Source organism: Taudactylus pleione, unplaced genomic scaffold (assembly GCF_031769625.1).
Source record: "Taudactylus pleione unplaced genomic scaffold, aTauple2 ptg000198l, whole genome shotgun sequence".
NCBI classification, from domain to species: Eukaryota; Metazoa; Chordata; class Amphibia; order Anura; family Myobatrachidae; genus Taudactylus; species Taudactylus pleione.
The window spans coordinates 5,339,730-5,364,554 of record NW_028284600.1 but is presented as its reverse complement, the minus strand read 5'-3'; the positions used below and the strand labels follow the sequence as shown (position 1 = coordinate 5,364,554).

Here is a 24,825-nt window from a genome sequence, read left to right as displayed (position 1 = left end):
CCAGTAGTAGTGCCCCCAGTAGTAGTCCCCCCCCGCAGTAGAGACACACGTAATAAAAAAATAAACACTTACCTGAAACCCCGCTCCTGGTCCCGGCGCCGCTATCAGCTCTTCTGTCCGTCCTCCCGGGCCGCTTTGCAGTATGGGAGAGATGTCATGACTTCTCTCCCATTACCGACGGCGGGAGCCGGAAGATGCTGGCTCTGGCAGTGGGAGCAGCAGCCGATGAGAGTCTGTCTGTCTCTCATCAGCTGCTAAAGCAAACACACAGCTGCCGGCGCCGGCGGCAGCTGTGTTTGTCACTGTGTAGCGCTGACCGAACTCCGTCCGGTCAGCGCTACACACGCGGTGTAGCTGTGTCAGAGACACAGTCTGCCCGCGGCCCGCATGGTACGCAGCTGAGGCGCCCTCCACTATGTGGCGCCCTACGCAGCTGCGTACCATGCGTAATGGGGAAACCGACCCTGGTGACAACCCCACTCTAGTTGTACTCTCAGTGCTCGGACATCCCCATATTGAGTGTACCTTCAGGAAGACTGTTCTCACTGTAATCGCACAACCTGACCCCACTCCCGGCACAATTTGATATGCTGTAACTAGAATAACATGTTCCCAGGGACATGACTCCTTTCTTACATGAGAACCTCTCCAACCTCTTCTACTTGCTGATGTGTATGTGCATAAACTGCCAACAGTAAAGCACCCTGAAACCATTCATGTGTGGGGTTGCTTCTCAGCCAAGTGAGTGGGATCACTCACAATTTTTCCTAGAGAATGGTACCAAAACATCCTCCAAGAGCAACTTCTCATCCAAGAACAGTTTGGTGAGGAACAATGTCTTTTCCAGCATGATGGAGCACCTTGCCATAAGGCAAAAGTGATAACTAAATGGCTCGGGGAACAAAACATCAACATTTTGGGTCCATGGCCCAGGAAACTCCCCAGACCTTAATCCCATTGAGAAGTTGTGATCAATCCTCAAGAGGCGGGTGGACAAACTAAAACCGACAAGTTCTGACAAACTCCAAGCATTGATTAGGCAAGAATGGGCGGCCATCAGTCAGTATGTGGCCCAGAAGATGAGTGACAGCATGCCAGGGCGAATTGCAGAGGTCTTGAAAAAGAAGGGTCAACACTGCAAATATTGACTCTTTGCATAAACTTAATGTAATTGTCAATAAAAGCCTTTGACACTTATGAAATGCTTGTAATTTTACTTCAGTCTACCATAGTAACACCTATCAAAGAGGTCTACGGGCCTGATTCAGACCCGCTCGCAAGCGGGTCGATGTTGGGCCAGTGCACATGCGCACGGCGGACCCGGCTCCATTGTGCGCATGTGTGAGACCCGGATAGCTACGGGCAAGCTGTCGCTATGGGTCTCGCAACAAAGGGAGCGTGCTGTCGATGGTGAGTGACAGCACGCCCCCTTTGGTGGGCGTGCCGTGGGGGTGGCTGGCCAGACGGAGGCGTTCCCATTGGAACGGCTACCGCCTGGGGCCGGGCCTCACTGACATCACAAGTGATGTCAGTGGGAGTGCCTTCGGCTCTGATAGAGCCGAAGGCACTCCAGGGCTTGTGGCAACGAGACCCTACCACAAGGGTCTCGTGGCAAGCCCGATGGCCGCAATGGTCTTGACTATTGCGACCATCTCTTTGGCCGCTCGCTATAGCTGTGGGTGGTCACCCACAGCTATGCGAGCGGCCAGGAGGCCGCTCAAATAAAACAGAGGGACGGCCCTGATTCAGAGCAAGCGCTCTGTCAGAGCGTCCGGCTCTGAATCAGGGTCTAAAAACACAAACAGCAAACTTAGTGAAAACCAATACTTGTATCATTCTCAAGACTTTTGGCCATGGCTGTATATATATATATATATACACAGAATTAAAAAAAAATCTGTTCTGTTCTAAAATCAACAGTTCATAAACTCTGCTTGCTTTAATTGATGTTCAAACTATGTAACCTAGGAAATTAATCTCTATGACCATGTGTTGGTGCTTGTTATAGCCACATAGAGTTGCCCATCCTAATTTCAAGTTAGTCACTGATTGTTAGTATTATTTTGTCTGGTAATTGTCAGCCCTTTGCACACAGCTGTTAGATGGTTAGTAGAGAAGCAGCAGATTAATGGTAATACAATTCCACTCAATATACTGTACTATTGCTTTATCCACATGAATATGCACCAATGTAATTTATTGCAGTAAGATGCATCCTCTATATAATGTCTTATTGCGTATGCATTTTTTCAACAAGATTGTCTCATGGGGATGCGATTAAACTGTCGACGGCCTGGAAGCCGTCTGACTAAATCCCGACGCATGACTAAAGACAGGCGTCGAAATCCCGACGCCGGTCTAAATCCCGACGCCAGTATCCAGACAGGCTGCTTTCTGAACGAAGGTAAGCCGTGCACTGTTAGCGCTTAGCCGCGTGGGGTGTTAGGGATAGGCACCACCACGGGAGGATTAGGTTTAGGGTGTGGGGATTAGGTTTAGTTAGGCACCACTGGGGGGAGGTTAGGGTTAGGAATCACCCTCGGGGGGTGAGGTTTAGGGTGCTGGGAGGGGCGGTTAGGTTTAGGCGACCCCAGGGGGAGGTTAGGGTTAGGCACCGCCAGGGGGAGGTTAGGGTTAGGCACCACCAGGGGGAGGTTAGGGTTAGGCACCACCGGGGGGAGGTTAGGGTTAGGCACCACTAAGGGAGGGTTAGGGTACTTACCAGCCCCAGTCGTTATCTTCAGCATTTGGGTTTGCGGCGTCGGTATTTAGTCAGATGGCTTCCCAGCCGTCAGCATTTCATACCCAACCCGTCTCATTACCTCGTCCAGTCAATGTGCATCCTGTGGCCGTTTGCAAAAAGTCTCAGAATATAAAGCCTGGAAACCTCCGCCGCTGCTGTCTCTGGGCCTGATTCACTGCGGATTGCAATATAGCGCACGCACGCACGCAGTTCAACTGCGATAGTATGCTAATCCATAGCGATCACAATCTCGCTGCAGCACTACATAAGGGCGCCCACTTCACCTACACGCACATCCTTAATGGTTAGTAAGACTGCGAAGACATCGGTAGAATTGAGTACCATCGGACCCATACGCACAGGTAAGGCAGGTCAGACTTTACACAGGAATTGCTTACTTCAGCGCACGCTATGAGGCCTCAGGCTGCGTATGGTATCACAGTGGCTGATTTATGCACACCCCTGCAACGGCGTTAAAACGCGCTGGCACGCCTGCGTTCGGCCGACCACCCCCCCGTCACCACCATAGACGGCACTTACTGTCAATCACTCTGCAATGGGTCTGCGTAGCCGGTGCGATCGCAGTGGCCAGTTTGCGCACCGCGATGTATGCGCAGTACGCGGCAATCGGCCCATTGCGTGCGTCGTAGCAACTGCGATCCTTGCTGAATCAGGCCCTCTGTTTGTTTAAGCGGTGTCCAATGTAACTGCCGCTAAAGCCACCGGTATTCCAATCCCATTCCCCCTTCCACAATGTGATGCAAGTAACCTCACTTCCCTCCAAATTGAACATGGGCTTCTGCAAATAAAAGTGTAGATCATTTTATGTGAAATGTTATTTATATTCATGTCACTAATATTGTATCATCACGTATGCTCCATCGCTGGTGATGGGTTCTGTGCGTAGAATTTGAGAACCACTAAGCATCCTGTGACGCTTCAGTCATTGTAACAGTCAGCGCTGCTCATTGTCCATCAGGCAATCACCACCAGAGGATGAATGGAGCTGCTTTTAGCATCATTTTAAGAACTGACATTTCTATAGCTCAGATTTAATAGCTGCAGCTTTTAGCTGGCTAAACCTGTGTTTTCACTTCTTTTGTCCTGTAGCTATTGACGGTGAACCCTGAACATCGCTCTTCTTGTCTCCTGGATATTCAGACATCAGCGTATCTAGCAGATATTGTCTGGGAAGATATTCTGGAGAAGAAAGTGGAACCAGGTTTTGTTCCAAATGCAAGTAATTTTTTTATGATTTCTCTTTAATGCAGGGGCGGAACGGTGCATATGGCAAAATTTGGGGGAGGGCCTGGCGATGCCAATTTTGTGTCTAGCACATGTGTTACTCAGAAGAAGCCTCTGCATTGCTTTTTGCAGAGCAGATATCTTGGCTAGTGGGGGTCAGGGTTTTGGGTAGGGTGGTACGAGCTGACACCGATAGCAGGACCACGGGATGGGTACGGGATCCCAGTGGTCAGTATTCCATCACCGGCATCCTGACAGGGTTAGAATACCGACACTTTGTTGGTCGGTATGCTAACCCTCCCCCTCTCCCTACCCTAACCCTCCATCCAGGTGCCTATCTCTAACCTCCCTCCCTAGTGCCTAAACTTAACCTCCCTCTTCCCACACCCTAAACCTAACCCTCCCCTTTAGTGCCTAACACTAATCTTCCCCCTAGTGCCTAATCCTAACCCCTAACACAAAACTTTCCCCCTAACTCCGGTGCTTGGCACCGGGATTCTAAGAGGTGACGGAATTCCAGCACCTGAATCCCCTCCATCAGGATTTTAACCGCATTCCCAGGAGCACAACTAGCACCCATGGTAGTCCCATCACTGTTTCAGCGACATTAATTATATCATGATATATGAGAATATACCTCACTCGAAGTAACAATTACATGCTACTGTTCGCCCTTCTTTGTGAAGAATTATTCTTTAGAAAGCATTTTATTTCCCAATGCAACCTATTAATATCTCTGCCCAAACCTATATCTCATTCTGTACTGACGAGACCTAATGAACGCAAAACAACCTTATATGTGTTGTAATGATTATTCTGCACTTTGCTCTCTGTCTTTGTGTTAAACACTCTGTGGAATCAGTGTTTAGTACCCTTATAACACAGGTACAGATGCTGGGCAGTGGGGAAGACATAGCATTCATAAAACAGGGATATAAAACTGGGACACACAGTATATTATAAAACCTCTATTTATAGTAGGGATGTGCGCCGGACCATTTTTGCCGGATTTGGTTCTAATTCGTCGTCCGCCTTTGGATTTGGATTTGCCAAACTGCGGTGACTGGATTTGGATTTTTTTTACAAAAATTGACAAAAAAAGCTAAAATCGCATAAATTGGTCCTTTTTCTCTTCTTAGAGTATCATTAAAATCAATAACATTAATTTCCAGTCATTTATAGTAAATTTAGACCACCTCACAGCTTATAATATTGTTTTCAACATTATTGGCCAAAGGTTGCAGTGAGCTGACTGGTTACTAAGCGACAGAGCAGTGGCACAACGACACAGACTCCACAGTATAAAGCACATCTATGACACATTGCCACACAGCAGTGGCAGAAATGAAAGGTAGTGCAAGATGGAATGGTCTTTGGGCCCTCGTACCCACTCAGTGGGGTACGGCCATCAGAATCACAGTACTTGTTTACATAGTGGGCACGGCCCATGGAGTCACAGTGCACAATCTTATTCACATTCCATCACATAGTGCCGCTGATTCACATTACACCATAAAGTAGTGTCTCTTATTTATGTTACGACACACAGTAGTGCCCCTTTTACACAATGCCCACAGTAGTGACCCTTTTACACAATGCCCACAGTAGTGACCCTTTTACACAACGCCCACAGTAGTGACCCTTATACACAAAGCCCACAGTAGTAATGCCCCCAGTGGTGCCCCCTATGCAGTCCCCTTAGTAGTAGGGCCCCCTATGCAGTGCCCCCAGTAGTAGTAAGCCCCCTGTAGTATGCCCCCCATTAGTAGTCCCCCCATTAGCAGGCCCCCAGTAGTAGTGCCCCCAGTAGTAGTGCCCCCATTAGCATGCCCCAAGTAGCAGTGCCCCCCAGTAGCAGTGCCCCCCAGTAGTAGTATGCCCCTCCTTAGCAGGCCCCCATTAGTAGTGCCCCCCGGTAGCAGGCCCCCAGTAGTAGTATGCCCCCCCTTAGCAGGCCCCCAGTAGTAGTAGTGCCCCCCTTAGCAGGTCCCCAGTAGTAGTATGCCCCCCTTAGCAGGCCCCCCAGTAGTAGTAGTGCCCCCCCTTAGCATGTCCCCAGTAGTAGTAGTATGCCCCACTTAGCAGGCCCCCAGTAGTAGTAGTGCCCCCCCTTAGCAGGCTCCCAGTAGTAGTATGCCTCCCAGTAATGCCCCCTTACACACACACACATAAAAAAAAACCTACCTGAATCCCCACTCCCGCCGCTGTCCGCCTTGCTGTATAAAGCGCGGAGGGAGACGGAAGACGGAGCTCATGACTCGGATCTCCAATGTTCGGATTCCACAGAAGAATAGTCAAGGTTATTGTATGAATATATATACACACAAAGATACCCTATTATTTGCGCTAAAACTATTGATGATACTGATACGTAACCAACACTTAAATCTAATAGTGGATAGCTGCACCTTTCACCTAATATCTCTATTAGACAGATATGGAGGGAAATGGAAACCAAGAAAGAAGAGAAAGGGCGCTCTAATGTTCAAAATATAAAATATATTAAAATACAAAATGTGTAAATAACACAAACTGAATAATTAAAAAATCAACAATTAATGCAGCAATGAAGCTACTTCAATGATCAGTCCTAGATGTCGACACAAAGGATGAATCTCCCTTTCGTTTCCCAGAGAGTAGATTTATTGAGTCCTTTGTTGGTCTTTAAATGATTTTGTAGAGGTCATGAATCCTGTTTTCAGGGTTAGCAATGATTCCTTGTAATATTGCTGAAAAATACCCTTCCACCAAAAATACACCCAAACAGGCCAAAAGGCCACTATTATTATTTGAATAAAACACCTCAATCTCAATATAAAAGAACAATATTTATTCAATAAAATCAGTGAATCTGATGAGCTTACATCAAACACTAGTCAAAATACGATGGAGACCCAACGCATTTCGTCCCCACATGGGACTTCATCAGGGGTACATCTTATAAAACATAAATGGATGCATATAAGTGAAGGGTAACAGCACAGAAATCAGCCTAATAATCATCTTAATTGCTTATAGTTTGCATATTGACACATACAGAGACAATGATTATACATACCATCAAATGACTGTATTATCAGTCCTATTAATAGTCAGGAAAATGTGAACACTGATCAAACGATCCTAAGATCTGTTTGCGGAGAATAAACTGGAGTAGACGCACTTCATATAGTGGATGGATTTATACTCCCAGGTAAGGATTGCTCAGAAGCAATAATCCTCTAGAAAAACACATAATATCAGCTGTTAATATTAACACTAGCATGCAAAACCTATAGCATGATAATATGTAAATGTGTAAATAACCAAGAGGATAGTCTCTCGGTATATACATAATAAAATAGTGACTCATTAGCAAACATGCGTAAACTTCCAGATGTACCCCTGATGAAGTCCCATGTGGGGACGAAACGCGTTGGGTCTCCATCGTATTTTGACTAGTGTTTGATGTAAGCTCATCAGATTCACTGATTTTATTGAATAAATATTGTTCTTTTTTATTGAGATTGAGGTGTTTTATTCAAATAATAATAGTGGCCTTTTGGCCTGTTTGGGTGTATTTTTGGTGGAAGGGTATTTTTCAGCAATATTACAAGGAATCATTGCTAACCCTGAAAACAGGATTTATGACCTCTACAAAATCATTTAAAGACCAACAAAGGACTCAATAAATCTACTCTCTGGGAAACGAAAGGGAGATTCATCCTTTGTGTCGACATCTAGGATTGATCATTGAAGTAGCTCCATTGCTGCATTAATCGCTGATTTTTTAATTATTCAGTTTGTGATATTTACACATTTTGTACTTTAATATATTTTATATTTTGTACACTAGAGCGCCCTTTCTCTTCTTTCTTGATATAGATATATATATATATATATATATATATATATTGCTATAGGTATTAGGGTAAAATTTGCTGAGTTCTGTCCCCCCTGCATGCTCAGTAGCTCGCTCTCACACACATGTGTTGCCCTTCTGCTCCACGGGAGGTTTCTGTCCATTTGGGATGTAGTCAGCATCCTGAGTGTCAGAAACCCAACATATTGTGGAGGTACGTATTAGGGCCAGAGGGAGACTTGGGTTAGGAGGATGGTTAAGTTTAGGCTGCAGGACCAGAGGGTTTGGCTGTGGGGGGGAGGGTTAGGGTTAAGATGCGGGGGGGGGGGAATAAGGGTTATAATACTTAAAGAAATCGGTCATATTCTGACTGTGGGGATGCCGCTGTTGGTATTGTGACCTTCGGATTCCTGATAGTCAGGATCCTGTACCCAACGCTTCTATTTATATGTTCTGTAGACTTCTTTAAAACTCTGCTTTAGCCTCTTGTTATTAGTCCTTTCTTCCTTACAGAAAGGCAGGCTACATTGCGATCCTACCTTTGAGCTTGAAGAGATGATCTTAGAATCCAGGCCGCTCCATAAAAAGAAGAAACGACTGGCGAAAAACAAGTCCAGGGATAACAGTAAAGACAGCTCTCAGTCAGTAAGTGCAGCAGCTGCTCTATGTACAATATTACACGCTCCTGACCTCTGACTTTATTCCAGTGTGTTTTATTCCTTTATACTGATAGTGTCCCCAGTTCACATTATTCCACACAGAAACCCCACTTCACAAATGCCGCAATGCCCTCAAACTGGTGATGTAGCTATTTGCGTGGGGGTCCCTAGTGTGTGGGGGCTCCTGGGTGACCACCCTGGCTACCCTGTTGTTAATCTGGCTCTGGCCATACTAATAGCACAGACAGGTCTTTATATAAGATTTATGTTCCTTTGCCATATAAATCTTTTCTATAGGGTGAAATGTATCAAACCTTGGAGGGAGATAAAGTGGAGAGAGACAAAGAACCAACCAATTGGCTGCTAACTGTCACTCTACAGGCTGTGGGTCTCATTTATCAACAAGTTTTATCATGGTGCTCCAGCCAATCAGCTCCCAACTGTCATCTGTTTGAAAAATGACAGTTGAGAGCTGATTGGTTGGAGCACCATTTATTACCCGTGGTAAATGCTAAAACTCGTTGATAAATGGGGCGATTAAAAAAATGACAGTTACGCCGGGTACACACTGGTACGATGTCGTTCAGATTTGGCCGATTTGGCCAAATCGTAACGGCAAATCATGCCGTGTATATGCACGATAGGCGTGCTCCCGTGGTCGCATGTGACGGCGTCAGGTTTGATGTGCTGCACATCCAAACTGACAATATTGCATGCGGCCTCAGTCATGTTAATGAAGGACGGAATGAGTGGTTGTTTCGTCGTTCATCACATCGTTCTGATGTGTACCCGCAGTGCGATATGTCAGCCCGACACACTGTTTCGGTACACATCGTCCAGTGCGTACCTACCTTTAGGAGCCAATTTTTGTGATACTTTATCTCTCTAAACTTTATCTCTCACCAAGCTTTGATTAATCTCCACTTAAATGTAGATAATCGCTACACTTCTCTTACCATAATGTTTATGTAGTCTTTTAAGCCATCACATGCGCTGTTTATTAGGTTGCGTTTTTCCCCAGTTAGTTAAATCATGTTGATGACTTTCCGTTAACAGGATGACTTCCTGCAGGAATGCCTGGATGCAATCCAACAAGAGTTTGTCATTTTCAACCGTGAAAAGTAAGTGAGATCCCCTGGGCGTTTTTTTTCAAAGGAAAAATACTGTGTAGCAGTTAATGATTGCAATTTACAGAAAGATATCAAAAGATATAATATTCTGCATGTAATTTACTCCCCTGATGTTCTCCCCTCCGTTTCCCTTATTATTTAGCTGTACAGAAAAGGCAATGCTCCCCTCCACACAACATGCTGGGGCTGAGTCTCACACAGTGCTGATATTCATATGCATCTAAGTCGCACAGCGCATGCCCCCCACAGAGAGTCACAGGCACGGCCTCAAATGTATTGGGCATTCCTGGGCCGTGAGTGGACGGTGGTTATTCAGACGCATGGAGATGCCCCGTCTGATGGGAGTGTCGCAGAGTTGGTTGCAAACTCAGACGCTTAATCGATCACATTGGAGGCCATACTGTGACGGAGGTTCTGCACTTAGCATGGGGGAGGTGAAAGTTTCCATGGTGCGTCTGATGGCGGCGTTTAAAGATGCACGAAGTGGGCATCTCAGACCTTGCACATTCAGACGCACCCTTGTACACTAGGGAAAGACTTATACTAGAAATTTGCATATAGGTGTGACTGCGGCATAAGACACACAAACCTTCCCCACAAAACAAAATATTATTTATTTCTGCATTGTGCTTACATGCACAAGGTAAGATGTACAATGGTGTTACTGTACTGCATAAGGTAAGGTATACAATGGTGCTGCTGTACTGCATAAGGTAAGATGTACAATGGTGCCACTGTACCGCACAAGGTAAGATGTAGAATGGTGCCACTGTACTGCACAAGGTAAGGTGTACAATGGTGTTACTGTACCGCACAAGGTAAGATGTAGAATGGTGCCACTGTACTGCACATGGTAAGGTGTACAATGGTGTTACTGTACCGCACAAGGTAAGATGTAGAATGGTGCCACTGTACTGCACAAGGTAAGGTGTACAATGGTGTTACTGTACTGCACAAGGTAAGGTGTACAATGGTGCTACTGTACCGCACAAGGTAAGATGTAGAATGGTGCTACTGTACTGCACAAGGTAAGGTGTACAATGGTGCTACTGTACTGCACAAGGTAAGGTGTACAATGGTGCTACTGTACCGCACAAGGTAAGATGTAGAATGGTGCTACTGTACTGCACAAGGTACGGTGTACAATGGTGCTACTGTATTGCACAAGGTAAGATGTAGAATGGTGCTGCTGTATTGCACAAGGTAAGATGTAGAATGGTGTTACTGTATTGCACAAGGTAAGATGTAGAATGGTGTTACTGTATTGCACAAGGTAAGATGTAGAATGGTGTTACTGTATTGCACAAGGTAAGATGTAGAATGGTGTTACTGTATTGCACAAGGTAAGATGTAGAATGGTGTTACTGTATTGCAGTGGCAAACGCAGGATTTTGAAAGGGGGGTTTCCAAATAATTGGTTACAGACCCAATGACAAAAACGTCTAACCAGAATAAGCCTGCAACATACACTTAATTGTGTACTTCAAGAGTTTTAATAGGAGGATACTATTTATTAGATTATGCCAGCTGTCTGCTATTCCCAGTGGGTGGGGGATGGGAGGATAATATTTATTAGATTATGCAGAGCTGTCTGCTGTATGTTATTCCAGGGGTGTGGGGGGATGGGAGGATTCCTCCCATTCCTCCACCCCCCCGGAAATAACATACAGTAGACAGCTCTGCATAATCTAAAAACTAGTATCCTCCCAACCCCCCACACCCCTGGAATAACATACAGCAGACAGCTCTGCATAATCTAATAAATAGTATCCTCCCCCCTCCATCCCCCCACGGCAAATACATGGAGCAGTCAAATGGAATGATATTAATACATATTATCCCCTCCTGGCTGCCCCCCCCCCATAAACAGAGCAGCAGAAAATGGCCAGCATTCAAAAAATATTACTCCCAGCCCCCACCCCACGCCGCCAACGCCCGCAAGACCTCCGGCGCTCCCCCGACATACAGCAGTACTCAGTCAGTCTGAGTCATCTGCCGCTTAAACAATAAATATTATCCCCCCCGGGCGGGGCGGCATCCGGCGGCGGCCACCTATGTCTTGCGACTGACAGCTCTGTAACTCCATAGCAGCTGGCAGCAGGGCTGCCATCAGAGATTGTTGGGCCCGGGACTCACAAAATAAGCAGGGCCCCCCCATGGGTATGGGGGGGGGGCATTGCTGTGGTAATGTGCGTGAACCAGTTAAAAAAAATATATCAAAGTTTAGGCTGTGGGTGTTAACATGTCAATCTATAATATACAGTAGAAGTGATGGTGATAGAGCAGGGTGAGGGTGTGAGAGTGCGGTGTGGGACGGGGTGAGGGTGGGAAAGCAGGGTGGGAGAGAGGGTGGAAGAGAGGGGTGAATGTGGGAGAGAGGGTGGAAGAGAGGGGTGAATGTGGGAGAGCGGGTGGGAGAGCAGGGTGAGAGTGGGAGAGCAGGTGGGAGAGAGGGTGAAGGTGGGAGAGAGGGTGGGAGAGCAGGGTGAAGGTGGGAGAGAGGGTGGGAGAGCAGGGTGAAGGTGGGAGAGAGGGTGGGAAAGCAGGGTGAGGGTGTGAAAGCAGAAGGCACTGTACCTGGTCTGTCTGTACCACTGGAAAAGCTGGAAAGGAAGCTGGATCCCCTGCACCATCTCCTGCTCCTCTGAGGTCTTCACCATCGAGCAGCAGCGGATGCAGACTTATTCTTCTCCCTTTTGCTATCACCCCCGCCGCTGCTGCTCTTCCTCCCTCTCCCCTGGCTGTTGTCCTCTCGGCAGGCTGCCCTCTTCCAGCTGGCTGGCGGTTGCAGACTGCGGCTTCTGCTTTAAGCACGCTGCTGCCGCAAACACTCTCCCGGATAGAGGGGCCCGGGTAACAGTACTATTTTGCATTTGAAGCCAGCCGCCGCTGCAGCGGCTCCTGATTGGCTTGCGGCACATCCTGCAATATGCCGCTGGCGCTTATCAACTGTGCTGCCTTCCGGGCCCCCTTTCTGTCCGGGCCCGGGACTTTAGGCCCGGCAGTCCCCCCTGATGGCGGCCCTGGCTGGCAGTGACAGTGTGTCCAGGGCGGCATGAGGCGCTGAGTCATCCGGATCACGGTGCCCGGCCTGGGGACTGACTGGGAGGAGCTTGCCCGGTGCAGCTCCCCCTACAGCCAGCCCAGGCAGTGTCAATCTTTGAAAAAAAATAATATTTTGTTCAGCAGCAGCGCTGCTCACCAGGTCGGACAGGGGGGGTTTCTAGGTACTCGGAAACCCCCCCTGCGTGCGCAGGTGTACTGCACAAGGTAAGATGTAGAATGGTGTTGCTGTATTGCACAAGGTAAGATGTACAATGGTGTTACTGTATTGCACAAGGTAAGATGTAGAATGGTGCTATTGTACTGCACAAGGTAAGATGTAGAATGGTGCTACTGTACCGCACAAGGTAAGATGTAGAATGGTGCTGCTGTATTGCACAAGGTAAGATGTACAATGGTGTTACTGTATCGCACAAGGTAAGATGTAGAATGGTGCTACTGTACTGCACAAGGTAAGATGTAGAATGGTGCTGCTGTATTGCACAAGGTAAGATGTACAATGGTGCTACTGTACCGCACAAGGTAAGATGTAGAATGGTGCTGCTGTATTGCACAAGGTAAGATGTACAATGGTGTTACTGTATTGCACAAGGTAAGATGTAGAATGGTGCTATTGTACTGCCCAAGGTAAGATGTAGAATGGTGCTACTGTACCGCACAAGGTAAGATGTAGAATGGTGCTGCTGTATTGCACAAGGTAAGATGTACAATGGTGTTATTGTATTGCACAAGGTAAGATGTAGAATGGTGCTGCTGTATTGCACAAGGTAAGATGTAGAATGGTGTTATTGTATTGCACAAGGTAAGATGTAGAATGGTGCTGCTGTATTGCACAAGGTAAGATGTACTATGGTGTTATTGTATTGCACAAGGTAAGATGTAGAATGGTGCTATTGTACTGCACAAGGTAAGATGTAGAATGGTGCTACTGTACCGCACAAGGTAAGATGTAGAATGGTGCAGCTGTATTGCACAAGGTAAGATGTAGAATGGTGCTGCTGTATTGCACAAGGTAAGATGTAGAATGGTGCTATTGTACTGCACAAGGTAAGATGTAGAATGGTGCTACTGTACCGCACAAGGTAAGATGTAGAATGGTGCAGCTGTATTGCACAAGGTAAGATGTAGAATGGTGCTGCTGTATTGTACAAGGTAAGATGTAGAATGGTGCTGCTGTATTGCACAAGGTAAGATGTACAATGGTGCTATTGTACTGCACAAGGTAAGATGTAGAATGGTGCTGCTGTATTGTACAAGGTAAGATGTAGAATGGTGCTGCTGTATTGCACAAGGTAAGATGTAGAATGGTGCTATTGTACTGCACAAGGTAAGATGTAGAATGGTGCTGCTGTATTGTACAAGGTAAGATGTAGAATGGTGCTGCTGTATTGCACAAGGTAAGATGTAGAATGGTGCTGCTGTATTGCACAAGGTAAGATGTAGAATGGTGCTGCTGTATTGTACAAGGTAAGATGTAGAATGGTGCTGCTGTATTGCACAAGGTAAGATGTACAGTGGTGTTACTGTTCTGCACAAGGTAAGATGTAGAATGGTGCTATTGTACTGCAAAGGTAAGATGTAGAATGGTGCTACTGTACTGCACAAGGTAAGATGTACAGTGGTGCTACTGTATTGCACAAGGTAAGATGTAGAATGGTTCTACTGTACTGCACAAAGTACAGCGTTATTCAATGGAGCAACTATATGGACAACCTATCAATTGACTTGGAAAATGTGATGTCATTGCTAGGCTACATTCTCCTGATTATTGATTCAGCCTATAAATGAACTCTCATGTGTGTAGATGGATCTGGGGGCAGATACATTGTTACCACACCCTTAGCCGTACATGGATAATGTTCTAGTCTGCAGTGTGGAGCTTTCACTATTCCAAAGACCGTTGAGTCACATGTTAAGCAAAATGACCTTCGCTGTTTCTGTGATGTAAGACCTATATTTTACACTTGGTGCAGGTTTCCTTTTCACCAGTGTGAGATGTTTCTTTCAGTTCCTACTTTACATGAACACAATGGGGCTGATGCAGAGAGAATACTGCGCCAGTTGGCGTACCGTATCTTGTGTGATTTTGCACTACATGCACAGAATAGTGCTCATTCCCAGAAGAGTGGCTGGATCTTCTGCATCCCTCCAACTTCCTAGTGAATTGGGCAGGATGGGGAGATAATACCAGGAATTGAGGGTCCACAGGGACGGCCTAAAATTAAGCTGTTTTAGCTCCACCCCTTTTCACAGAATTGATATTCGCTGCATTTTGTGTGATGGGAGTGGCCTAATGATGCGAGCGTCCGGCCCAGCCCTCTAAAGTGCTCAGCTGTATCTCCACTCCGGGCTTCTCCTGGAGAGAAGATTTTAAAAGTAGGTCAGTATGATGTACGGTATATGGGCCCATGCAGATTTGTGTGCTTCTGCCACTTGCCTGTGTCTGAATGGGCAGAACAGGGCAGGAAGGGGGCATTTGTGTCTTTGACGTGTACCTGGCATAACTACATATGCTACTACTAGCTGATGTGTTTCACTCGGGTATACCTTAGATATTTACTGTTTCCATGTCCATCTCACCACTCCAGTAACACATTAATCCTTCACCTCTATAGTAATACATCCCCTCCCTCACTAATTTAGTAAGACATTACCCTCCCTCACCTCTGTAGTAACACATTCCACTCCCTCACCTCTGTAGTAACACATTACCCTGCTCACCCCTGTACTAACACATTCCTCTCCCTCACCTCTGTAGTAACACATTACACTCACACCTGTAGAAACTTATTCCCCTCCCTCACCTCTGTAACACACCCCACTCAACCCTGTAGTAATACATTCCCCGTCCTTGTCCGTGTTGTAACACATTTCCTTTCCTCCCCCCGAGGTAACCCATTTTACATTCCCCTCCCTCACCTGTGTAGTAACACATTCCCCTCCCTCACCTGTGTAGTAACGCATTCCCCTCCCGTACCTGTGTAGTTACATATTCCCTTCCCTCCTATATCTGTAATAACACATTCCCCTCCTATACCTGTGTAGTAACGCATTCCCCTCCCATACCTATGTAGTTACAAATTCCCTTCCCTCACCTTTATAGAATCACATTCCCCTCCCTTACCTCTATAGTAACACATTCCCCTCTCACTGCTATTGTAACACATTTTCCTCTCTTACCTCTGTAGTAACACAATCCTTCCCACAAACCCGTACTAACACACTCTCCTCCCATACCTGTGTAGTAACACATTTCCTTCCATCACTATTCAAATAGGGGTGCCACACCAACTGCCAGTGATGTTTGGCAGCACTTGGAGTGACAGTTGGTGTTTGAATATTCAGGCACGATGAGACAGTCATTCAGGACATTGCCAGGGGGAGGAAACATTTTAGCCCTTTTCACCCGCTTAGGAGTCGAATTAAAAAAAAATCCCTATATAGTGAGTACCTACATCATGGAAGGAATATAGGCCCTCATTCAGAGCCGTACGCTCTGAGCAGAGCGCACGCTCTGAATGAGGGCCGGGCTCCATTTTCATGGAGCGTCCTCCTGGACGCTCGTATAGCTGTGGGTCACCACCCACAGGCTATACGAGCGTGCTTTTTGATGGCCGCGATGGTCGAGACCATCGCGACCATCGAAATTGCGAGCCGGAGCCTGCGGTTGAGGTTTTCAACCGCAAGCTCCGGAGTGATTTTGGCTCTATCAGAGCCGAAATCACTCCCACTGACATCACTAGTGATGTCAGTGGGCCGGCTTCTGACGGGAGGCGTTCCCGTGGGAACGCCCCCGTCAGGGAGGCACGCCCCCGGCACGCCTACCAAAGGGGGCGTGCTGTCAATCAACATTGACAGCACGCCCCCTTTGATCGGACACAACGAGCGAAGGACTTTCCTTCGCTCGTCGCGTCTGGCGCATGCGCAGGACGGAGCTCCCTCCGTCGTGCACATGCTCAGTGCATAACATCGACCCACTTGCAAGCGGACAGCCGCTCGCGAGTGGGTCTGAATCAGGCCCATATTCCCCGATTTGCATGTTGCTAGGTCCAGGAGTCTGGGCTGGGCGTTGATGAGTCAGTCAGTCAGGACATTGGATTATATATATATATATATATATATATATATATAGAATGCCGACTGGAACGCATCTCGAGCTATGAATATAGGTGGAAATAGTAATTTTGCGTGCAACTTTTCACATCATAAATTACACATTTTGCAGTTTTCAGGTCTAGTGCTTTGCTCCTCTGCTATATATACTTAGTACTGTACAAGAATAAAGAGATCTTCACATTCACAACAATTATTCCGCCTGAAGGCGATCTGTGTCCAGCTCTGCCTGATACTTCCTCCCTTCTAGTAGGCTGGTAATAGAATAATGTTTCCCGGTAATAGAATAATGTTTCTCGGTAATTGAATCATTGTCCCCAGTACTGGCAGCCATCACATGTTAATGACCTAATCCGTACATGGCAAGCTAGCTGCACATCTGACTAAGCATTGAAGTAATTAGGTTGTAATAATTAAAATCTGAGCACATAGAGCGTTATCCTGTACCCAGTCTATAGATTATAATATAATAGTCTCAGAAACAAGGTTTACAGGAAATGTCACTATGTCACAGGGAACATATTTTTTTTAAAGGGGGAAATATCACTTTAATAAAAAAAAAGCAATATAACATAGTTTGTAAGGTTACTAAATCATCTAATGCTGCAAGAATGCCCACTGTTTAATTGCTATATAGAACATTTCTGTCCTTTGCGCCTGCTAAACAAATGTGTATTTCCAAACTAATACTATGTACAGATGTGTCCACATACTTCTTACTTGCGTGTTAAACAGCCTTTCTAGTTTTGCCATGGCGTGACTCAGTAGCGCCGAGGGTCATTTTGTGCGACTTTTTTTACCTTCAAATGCGTCTTATTTGCAAAGCGATGTGAATAGAGCACACAAGCAGCTTCTGATTAAAATGATATGCGGCATGCCTATAGTCTGTGTGCAGCTGCGGGTGTACAGTATCTGCACGCGGCATGCCTATAGTCTGTGTGCAGCTGCGGGTGTACAGTATCTGCACGCGGCATGCCTATAGTCTGTGTGCAGCTGCGGGTGTACAGTATCTGCATGCGGCATGCCTTTATTCTGTGTGCAGCTGCGGGTGTACAGTATCTGCATGCGGCATGCCTATAGTCTGTGTGCAGCTGCGGGTGTACAGTATCTGCATGCGGCATGCGTATAGTCTGTGTGCAGCTGCGGGTGTACAGTATCTGCATGCGGCATGCGTATAGTCTGTGTGCAGCTGCGGGTGTACAGTATCTGCATGCGGCATGCCTATAGTCTGTGTGCAGCTGCGGGTGTACAGTATCTGCACGCGGCATGCCTATAGTCTGTGTGCAGCTGCGGGTGTACAGTATCTGCACGCGGCATGCCTATAGTCTGTGTGCAGCTGCGGGTGTACAGTATCTGCATGCGGCATGCCTATAGTCTGTGTGCAGCTGCGGGTGTACAGTATCTGCATGCGGCATGCCTATAGTCTGTGTGCAGCTGCGGGTGTACAGTATCTGCATGCGGCATGCCTATAGTCTGTGTGCAGCTGCGGGTGTACAGTATCTGCATGCGGCATGCCTTTATTCTGTGTGCAGCTGCGGGTGTACAGTATCTGCATGCGGCATGCCTATAGTCTGTGTGCAGCTGCGGGTGTACAGTATCTGCATGCGGCATGTCTATAGTCTGTGTGCAGCTGCGGGTGTACAGTATCTGCATGCGGCATGCCTTTATTCTGTATGCAGCTGCGGGTGTACAGTATCTGCATGCGGCATGCCTTTATTCTGTGTGCAGCTGCGGGTGTACAGTATCTGCATTCGGCATGCCTATAGTCTGTGTGCAGCTGCGGGTGTACAGTATCTGCATGCGGCATGCCTTTATTCTGTGTGCAGCTGCGGGTGTACAGTATCTGCATGCGGCATGCCTTTATTCTGTGTGCAGCTGCGGGTGTACAGTATCTGCATGCGGCATGCCTTTATTCTGTGTGCAGCTGCGGGTGTACAGTATCTGCATGCGGCATGCCTATAGTCTGTGTGCAGCTGCGGGTGTACAGTATCTGCATGCGGCATGCCTTTATTCTGTGTGCAGCTGCGGGTGTACAGTATCTGCATGCGGCATGCCTATAGTCTGTGTGCAGCTGCGGGTGTACAGTATCTGCATGCGGCATGCCTTTATTCTGTGTGCAGCTGCGGGTGTACAGTATCTGCATGCGGCATGCCTATATTCTGTGTGCAGCTGCGGGTGTACAGTATCTGCATGCGGCATGCCTATAGTCTGTGTGCAGCTGCGGGTGTACAGTATCTGCATGCGGCATGCCTTTATTCTGTGTGCAGCTGCGGGTGTACAGTATCTGCATGCGGCATGCCTATATTCTGTGTGCAGCTGCGGGTGTACAGTATCTGCATGCGGCATGCCTATAGTCTGTGTGCAGCTGCGGGTGTACAGTATCTGCATGCGGCATGCCTTTATTCTGTGTGCAGCTGCGGGTGTACAGTATCTGCATGCGGCATGCCTATATTCTGTGTGCAGCTGCGGGTGTATCTGCATGCTAAAAACTACATTAGTGTTACAGTCGCTGACACTGTAACGTAGCATACCACATGCAGATACAAGCCCACAGTCGCACACAGACTATAGGCATGCCACATATCATTTTAATCTGAACCTGCTTGTGCTTCCTATTTGCATGACTTTGCGAATAAGATGCATTTGAAGATAAAACGTTGCATAGAAAGAAGCTCGGCGCTACCAAGTCGCACAGCACTCACGTGTTATTTCTTAACGCGACTCGTAGCGCACAGAGGTAAGATGTTTGTGGACACAACTGTATATCTCATATAATCTGGAGAATTACAGTATCATTTATTTTAAACAGTATAACAAACATTCAGGAAATTACTGGATTACTGCCCAGTAGCAATGAGCTGCATATTTTACCAGCTGTACACAGAGCTGTCCCTGGTTTGTCCCAAGATCAAAAACAAGTCTAGCCAATACTGAATGTATGCATAAACCAAACCTTGAACACATACTGTGTAGACAGTGTTGCCAACTCTGAAATGGAAAACAAGCAATTTATAAGCAAAAAATAAGCCCAAAACAAGCCCAACCCAATCCTAAAAAGCCCAATAAAAAAGCCAAATTTATGGTTGTGTCTCTTTGTCCTCACTCCCTACCTGGATAACTTCCGTTATTCCCCCTCTTCTCTAACCTAAGTATGTTAGTGTATGCACAGCCTTATTATCTGCCTATATTGCTTTTCTCCCTCTACACCAGCCTCCATATTTTTACCTCCTCCCTCTTTTCATACTGCATGCCCTTGCCAGTCTTCAGCTGGGTACACACTTGTCAATGTGTGTACCCAACGATGCGACGCCTGACCACACAATATATATCGGGCGGTCGATACAGACTGCATGATGTGGTGTCCAAATGTCCGATATGTCAGGCACCGGCTCCGTCCACTAAGCCAGCATCGGCATCTGGGTCGTTCCATCGGCCCTACATGCAGGCCGACAGAACGACCCCGATGGACGACCCGCAGGAGTGCGCAGGGTCATGCATAGTGGGTACACAATGGCCGATTTGGACGATATGTCAGCCCAATCCGCAGCTATGCCTGGTTATATGTTTTGCTCATACTTGCCAACATTCTGGCAGCCCCCTCCAGGAGGGAACAGCCAGGTCGGACAAACGGGGGCGTGGCGCGATTGAAGGGGGCACGGTCAGGGATACTACACAGCAGTGGGAGCGGACCAGGGGGCATGACCACAGAATAACTTCATTTTGGCCCCGCCCCTATTGCATTGTGAAGCAGGGGCCGGGGTCATGATGAGGCTATTCAGCGAGAATCGCTGTGGGGATTGTCTGGGATTCACTGGGAGGTCCGGGGAGAGGGGGGACGCCGAGATTTATCTACTTTTCCGAGGGGCCGGGAGCGGCCGAATCGGGAGAGTAGGTAAGTATGATTTTGCTGCGGATGACTCTCTCTTTATGACCATGACCAGAGTGTGGTGTCATCTTCCTTCACTACCTTACTTTGTTGCAATTGGCTATTCCAGCTGACAGTCACGTGAGACGTCCAGTCACAGCACTGTAAGCACTATAAGCCATGGAAACAGTTTTCCAGGGGCAAACATATTGTACAATTGGGGCTTAAACACTGTGGGGCCTAATTTACAGTTATAAATCCAGCTAGGAAATGTGTTTTTGCACCAAGCAGGGCCAGCAACAGAATTGGGGCCCAGGACACACACGTTTTTGGGGTCCCCGGCAGCTACAGGCCAGTCGGCTTGAGAGTCTTCCTTACCTATATGTATTTTTTCTGCAACGTAGAACCTCTGAAGAAATTGTTTCTCTTTGGACAGACGGTGACTTCAGTCAGTGGGGCTAATTGAGCAGTGCACGCGATTATCGGGAATCTGAGCATGTGCAGGACGCTTTCTGTGAGTGTGCATAACGGGTCCTGCTAACACGCATGCTCGCCCTTGAATGCCCTGCCTGATTGACAGGCAGGGGCTTTTAAGGGGTGGTGTGGGGTGTCCGGTGTTCCTGGAAAAGGGGGGGGGGGCCCGTTTTCCGGGAGTGGCCAACTCAGAGACTGCGTTGACATACTCAGTCTTCTGGGCTCGCAAGCCGGCCAGCCTGAGTAAGCTGAGGCTTACTCAGCTGTCAGGCCGCCCGGCGCTGTCCACCTTTGTGATCTTTGACCACTGATGGGCGCGATGGTGATCCCTGCCTGCGACCTCGGTCGCAGTGCTAGGATCGCAAATGTAGCAGGGGGTGTCGTACATCTCTTGCTGCATTTGCATTATTGCAAGGATCACAATTGCAAAGCTGCCTGAATGCACCACACTACAGTTTATGCCTGTGTGCAGCTTTGCAATTGCTATCCAGACCCAGTATTCACTATTCATGTACGTAGGAGATCACATGGTCCTGAAGACGTCTATTCATTTATTTATTTATAACCAGTTATTTATATAGCGCACACATATTCTGCAGCGCTTTACAAAGTATATATGTCCATTTACATCTGTCCCTACCCCAGTGGAGCTTACACTCTATATTCCCTACCACATGTACATGCACATACTTACACACTAGGGTTAATTGTGTTGAGAGCCAATTAACCTACCAGTATATTTTTGGAGTGTGGCAGGAAACCGGAGCACCCGGAGGAAACCCATGCAAGCACAGGGAGAATATACAAACTCCACACAGTTAGGGGCTTAGTGGGGCCTGTTGCCATTGGAATATAACCCATGGCATCATCATATAACAGAGTTTCAACCAGATAATACATAGTAGCAGAAGTTTTGCTGCATGGCAAATAATGCATTTCCCAGATCAAACAATTTAAACCTGACCATTGGGATTCCGGCGTTCAGAATCCCGACACTTATCAGTATACCAGCGCCAGCATCCCGATAGCCGGGATCCCGAGGTAAGAACTGGGGTTAAGCACTAGAGGGAGGGCGAGGTTTAAGCTGCGGGAGGAGGGGGTTAGGTTTAGGCTGCGGGGAGGGTTAGGTTTAGGCACCGGTGTGGATTAGGGGTAGGATTAGGCTTATTTACCTAGAGGCATCGGGATTGTAACCTGGTTGGGATTCTGACCACTGGGATGTCAAGCGCTGGCATCCCGTACCCATCCCTTTGCTCATTTCATGCCATTTGTATCAGTAATATGGTTTCTTTTAGAATTGGTGCCTTAATGAATAGTTCTGCCGCTGAGCATATTTCCTTCTAGTCCCGTCAGTTGTGGATAATCTCCAGCCACTTTCCCCCAGTTCTCTCCAGCCTCATCCTCCCTGTCTCCAGCCCCCTGGGTCTCTCCAGCCTCATTTTTCTATGTGTCTCCAGCTCCAGTACCCCTGTTTCTCTCCAGCTTCAGTCCCTCTGGGTAGGTCTCTTCATCCTCATTCCCCTATGTCACTCCAGCCCCCCTGTGGTTCTCCAGCTCAAGTCCCCTGGGTCTCTCCAGCTCCGTTCCTCCTTGGTGAGTCTCTCCAGCCTCATTCTCTTGTGTTTTTCCAGCTACCCTGTGTCTATCCAGCTCCAGCCCAACTGTGTCTCTCCAGCATCATTCCTGTTTCTTTCCAGCTAAATTGTGTATCCTGCCTCATCCCACCTGTGCCTCTCCTGCTCTAACACCCAGTGTGGATCTCCGGCTGTATCGCCCCTATGCCTCTCCAGTTTCACTCTGTGTCTCTCCTGCTCCAGCCCTTTTGTGTTTTTCCATCCACCCTTTGTCTCTCCATCTCGAGCCCCCTTGTGTCTCTCCATCCCCCATGTCACTATAGCTCCAGCCCCCCGGTGTCTCTCCAACTTCCAGTCCCCCCAGGTCTCACCAGCTCCACCCCCCTTGTGTCCTATCAGCCCTCCAGGTCCATCCCCCTTTTGTCATTCCAGCCTCTCAGTGTCTCTCCAGCTCCAAGCCCCGTGCATCCCTTTGACTCCAGCCCACAGTCACTTACATTCTTCTGTGTCGTCTAGCTGCTCCTATTCGCATGTCTGCTCCTGCATTTGTCAGGAGCAAATGGATCTACCTGTGGGCTCTTGAGTGGCCAGGAACTCCTTGGGATCCAGGGGCCCGTTACAAGTGTGCAATTGTACCCCATGGTGGTGCCACATACCAGAGAAATAACTTGTCCACTTACAGTTGGGAGTGGAAATCTCAACACTAAATGAAGCCCTATATCTGTATGTTAATGTTATTTATGGTACAGAGACACTTTACTGTTGACTATTTTGTACCTTTTTGATTCCTTATGATTTTCATTTTCTGTTATGTATTATGTATAGGTGCCATACAATTAACGCTTTCTCTTTTGCTTAGGCTAAAGAAGACTCTCGATATAGGAGCTCAGTCCGGCCAAGAGTCAACTGACGAGGCGGAGGCAGAAGTGGAAGCGGACACGGAAAACGAAGCAGAAAGTTCCACCCTCAGCATGTGCACTTCAGTCTGTTCTCCTGGCGGCAGCGCCAACTAGTTATACAGCTCCTGGGAACATGATCCAGAAGCTGTAGAGGTCATGAATATTGTGCTCAGGTTGCATAAATGGACCATTAATGAAACAGAATCACACAGTGACAGTGAAATACATCTGACTCTATTTTCTTTATAATCCGAATCCCTGGGAATTATGTCACTCTGAACTCTTTATATACATAACTGGAGATTTTTACAGGGATGATCACAGTGAACAGCATGACGGTTCTCAGAACCTTGGGACTGGTTACGTTATAACATAAGATGCCTTTTTTAATATATCCCTCTTGCGTTCTATTAATGCAAGATGTTTGTGCTTTTTCTAGTTCCTGCACTAGGGTATCTTGTCGGACAAAGGGGGTCAATATTAATCAACAAACTACAGATACATGTACACGTTTTGACATAAGAAGTTTTTGATAGGGAATCAAATAGTGTTTTTCAGATGTGACACTACTTGTTTCAGCACCCTGGACAACTCATCAGTCAGCAGCATTGCCTGGGTATTTTGGCTGTGGATCACTGGTCTGCTTCTCACACAGTACCCATGACGCACAGATGGTGGAGGAACCAATTTTGAGGGCTAGAACAGTATTCATGAAAGGTGATTTCTGTCCATATAGTTATTTAACTAGGATGCCCCCTAGCCTTCAGAATGAGACCCTTGCCATTTCGGAGAAGCTCATCCTTCTGGCAGCTGTCTAACCAATGCCACCGATGGTCGGGGTATTTTAAACCTCCACTTCTCTGGCACATTGCAGCTAGCAATTGGGATACAACACAGAGATGTTGAAGATCCATGTAGAAGAACCGAACAGCATATTACGTAATGTTAATCTTACTCATGTCTCTAGGAAAATTATTCAACAAAACAAAATTTTTAATTAAATTATTGAAACAAGTACTGAGTATTGTGTTTCCCCTTTCAAGATTGTAGTGGTGGATGGATCTGCACTAGCCAGTTTTGTCTTTCTCATTTATTTTTTTCCGTATTTCAAGAGCTAAGTTACAAGCTTATCAGCAATCAAGACAGGTTCAGTCAGTACCCAGACAGGCTACTTCCGATTTATCCACAGAGAACAAAAACCTCTGTTTTCATAACTGCA

The 24,825-nt window shown here is 47.1% G+C and overlaps 1 protein-coding gene across 1 annotated transcript in view; it reads left to right on the top strand.

The window, feature by feature from the left end:
* Positions 1 to 24,608, top strand: part of STK32C (serine/threonine kinase 32C) — a 402,887-nt gene extending 378,279 nt beyond the window's left edge. Inside the window, exons 9-12 of the mRNA XM_088476951.1 lie at positions 3,854 to 3,979; positions 8,343 to 8,474; positions 9,545 to 9,609; positions 23,567 to 24,608. Of these exons, the coding sequence (XP_088333077.1) occupies positions 3,854 to 3,979; positions 8,343 to 8,474; positions 9,545 to 9,609; positions 23,567 to 23,720 (477 nt within the window). The 3' untranslated portion in view covers positions 23,721 to 24,608. The remainder of the gene's footprint in view (positions 1 to 3,853; positions 3,980 to 8,342; positions 8,475 to 9,544; positions 9,610 to 23,566) is intronic.
* Positions 24,609 to 24,825: the final 217 nt, after the last annotated feature.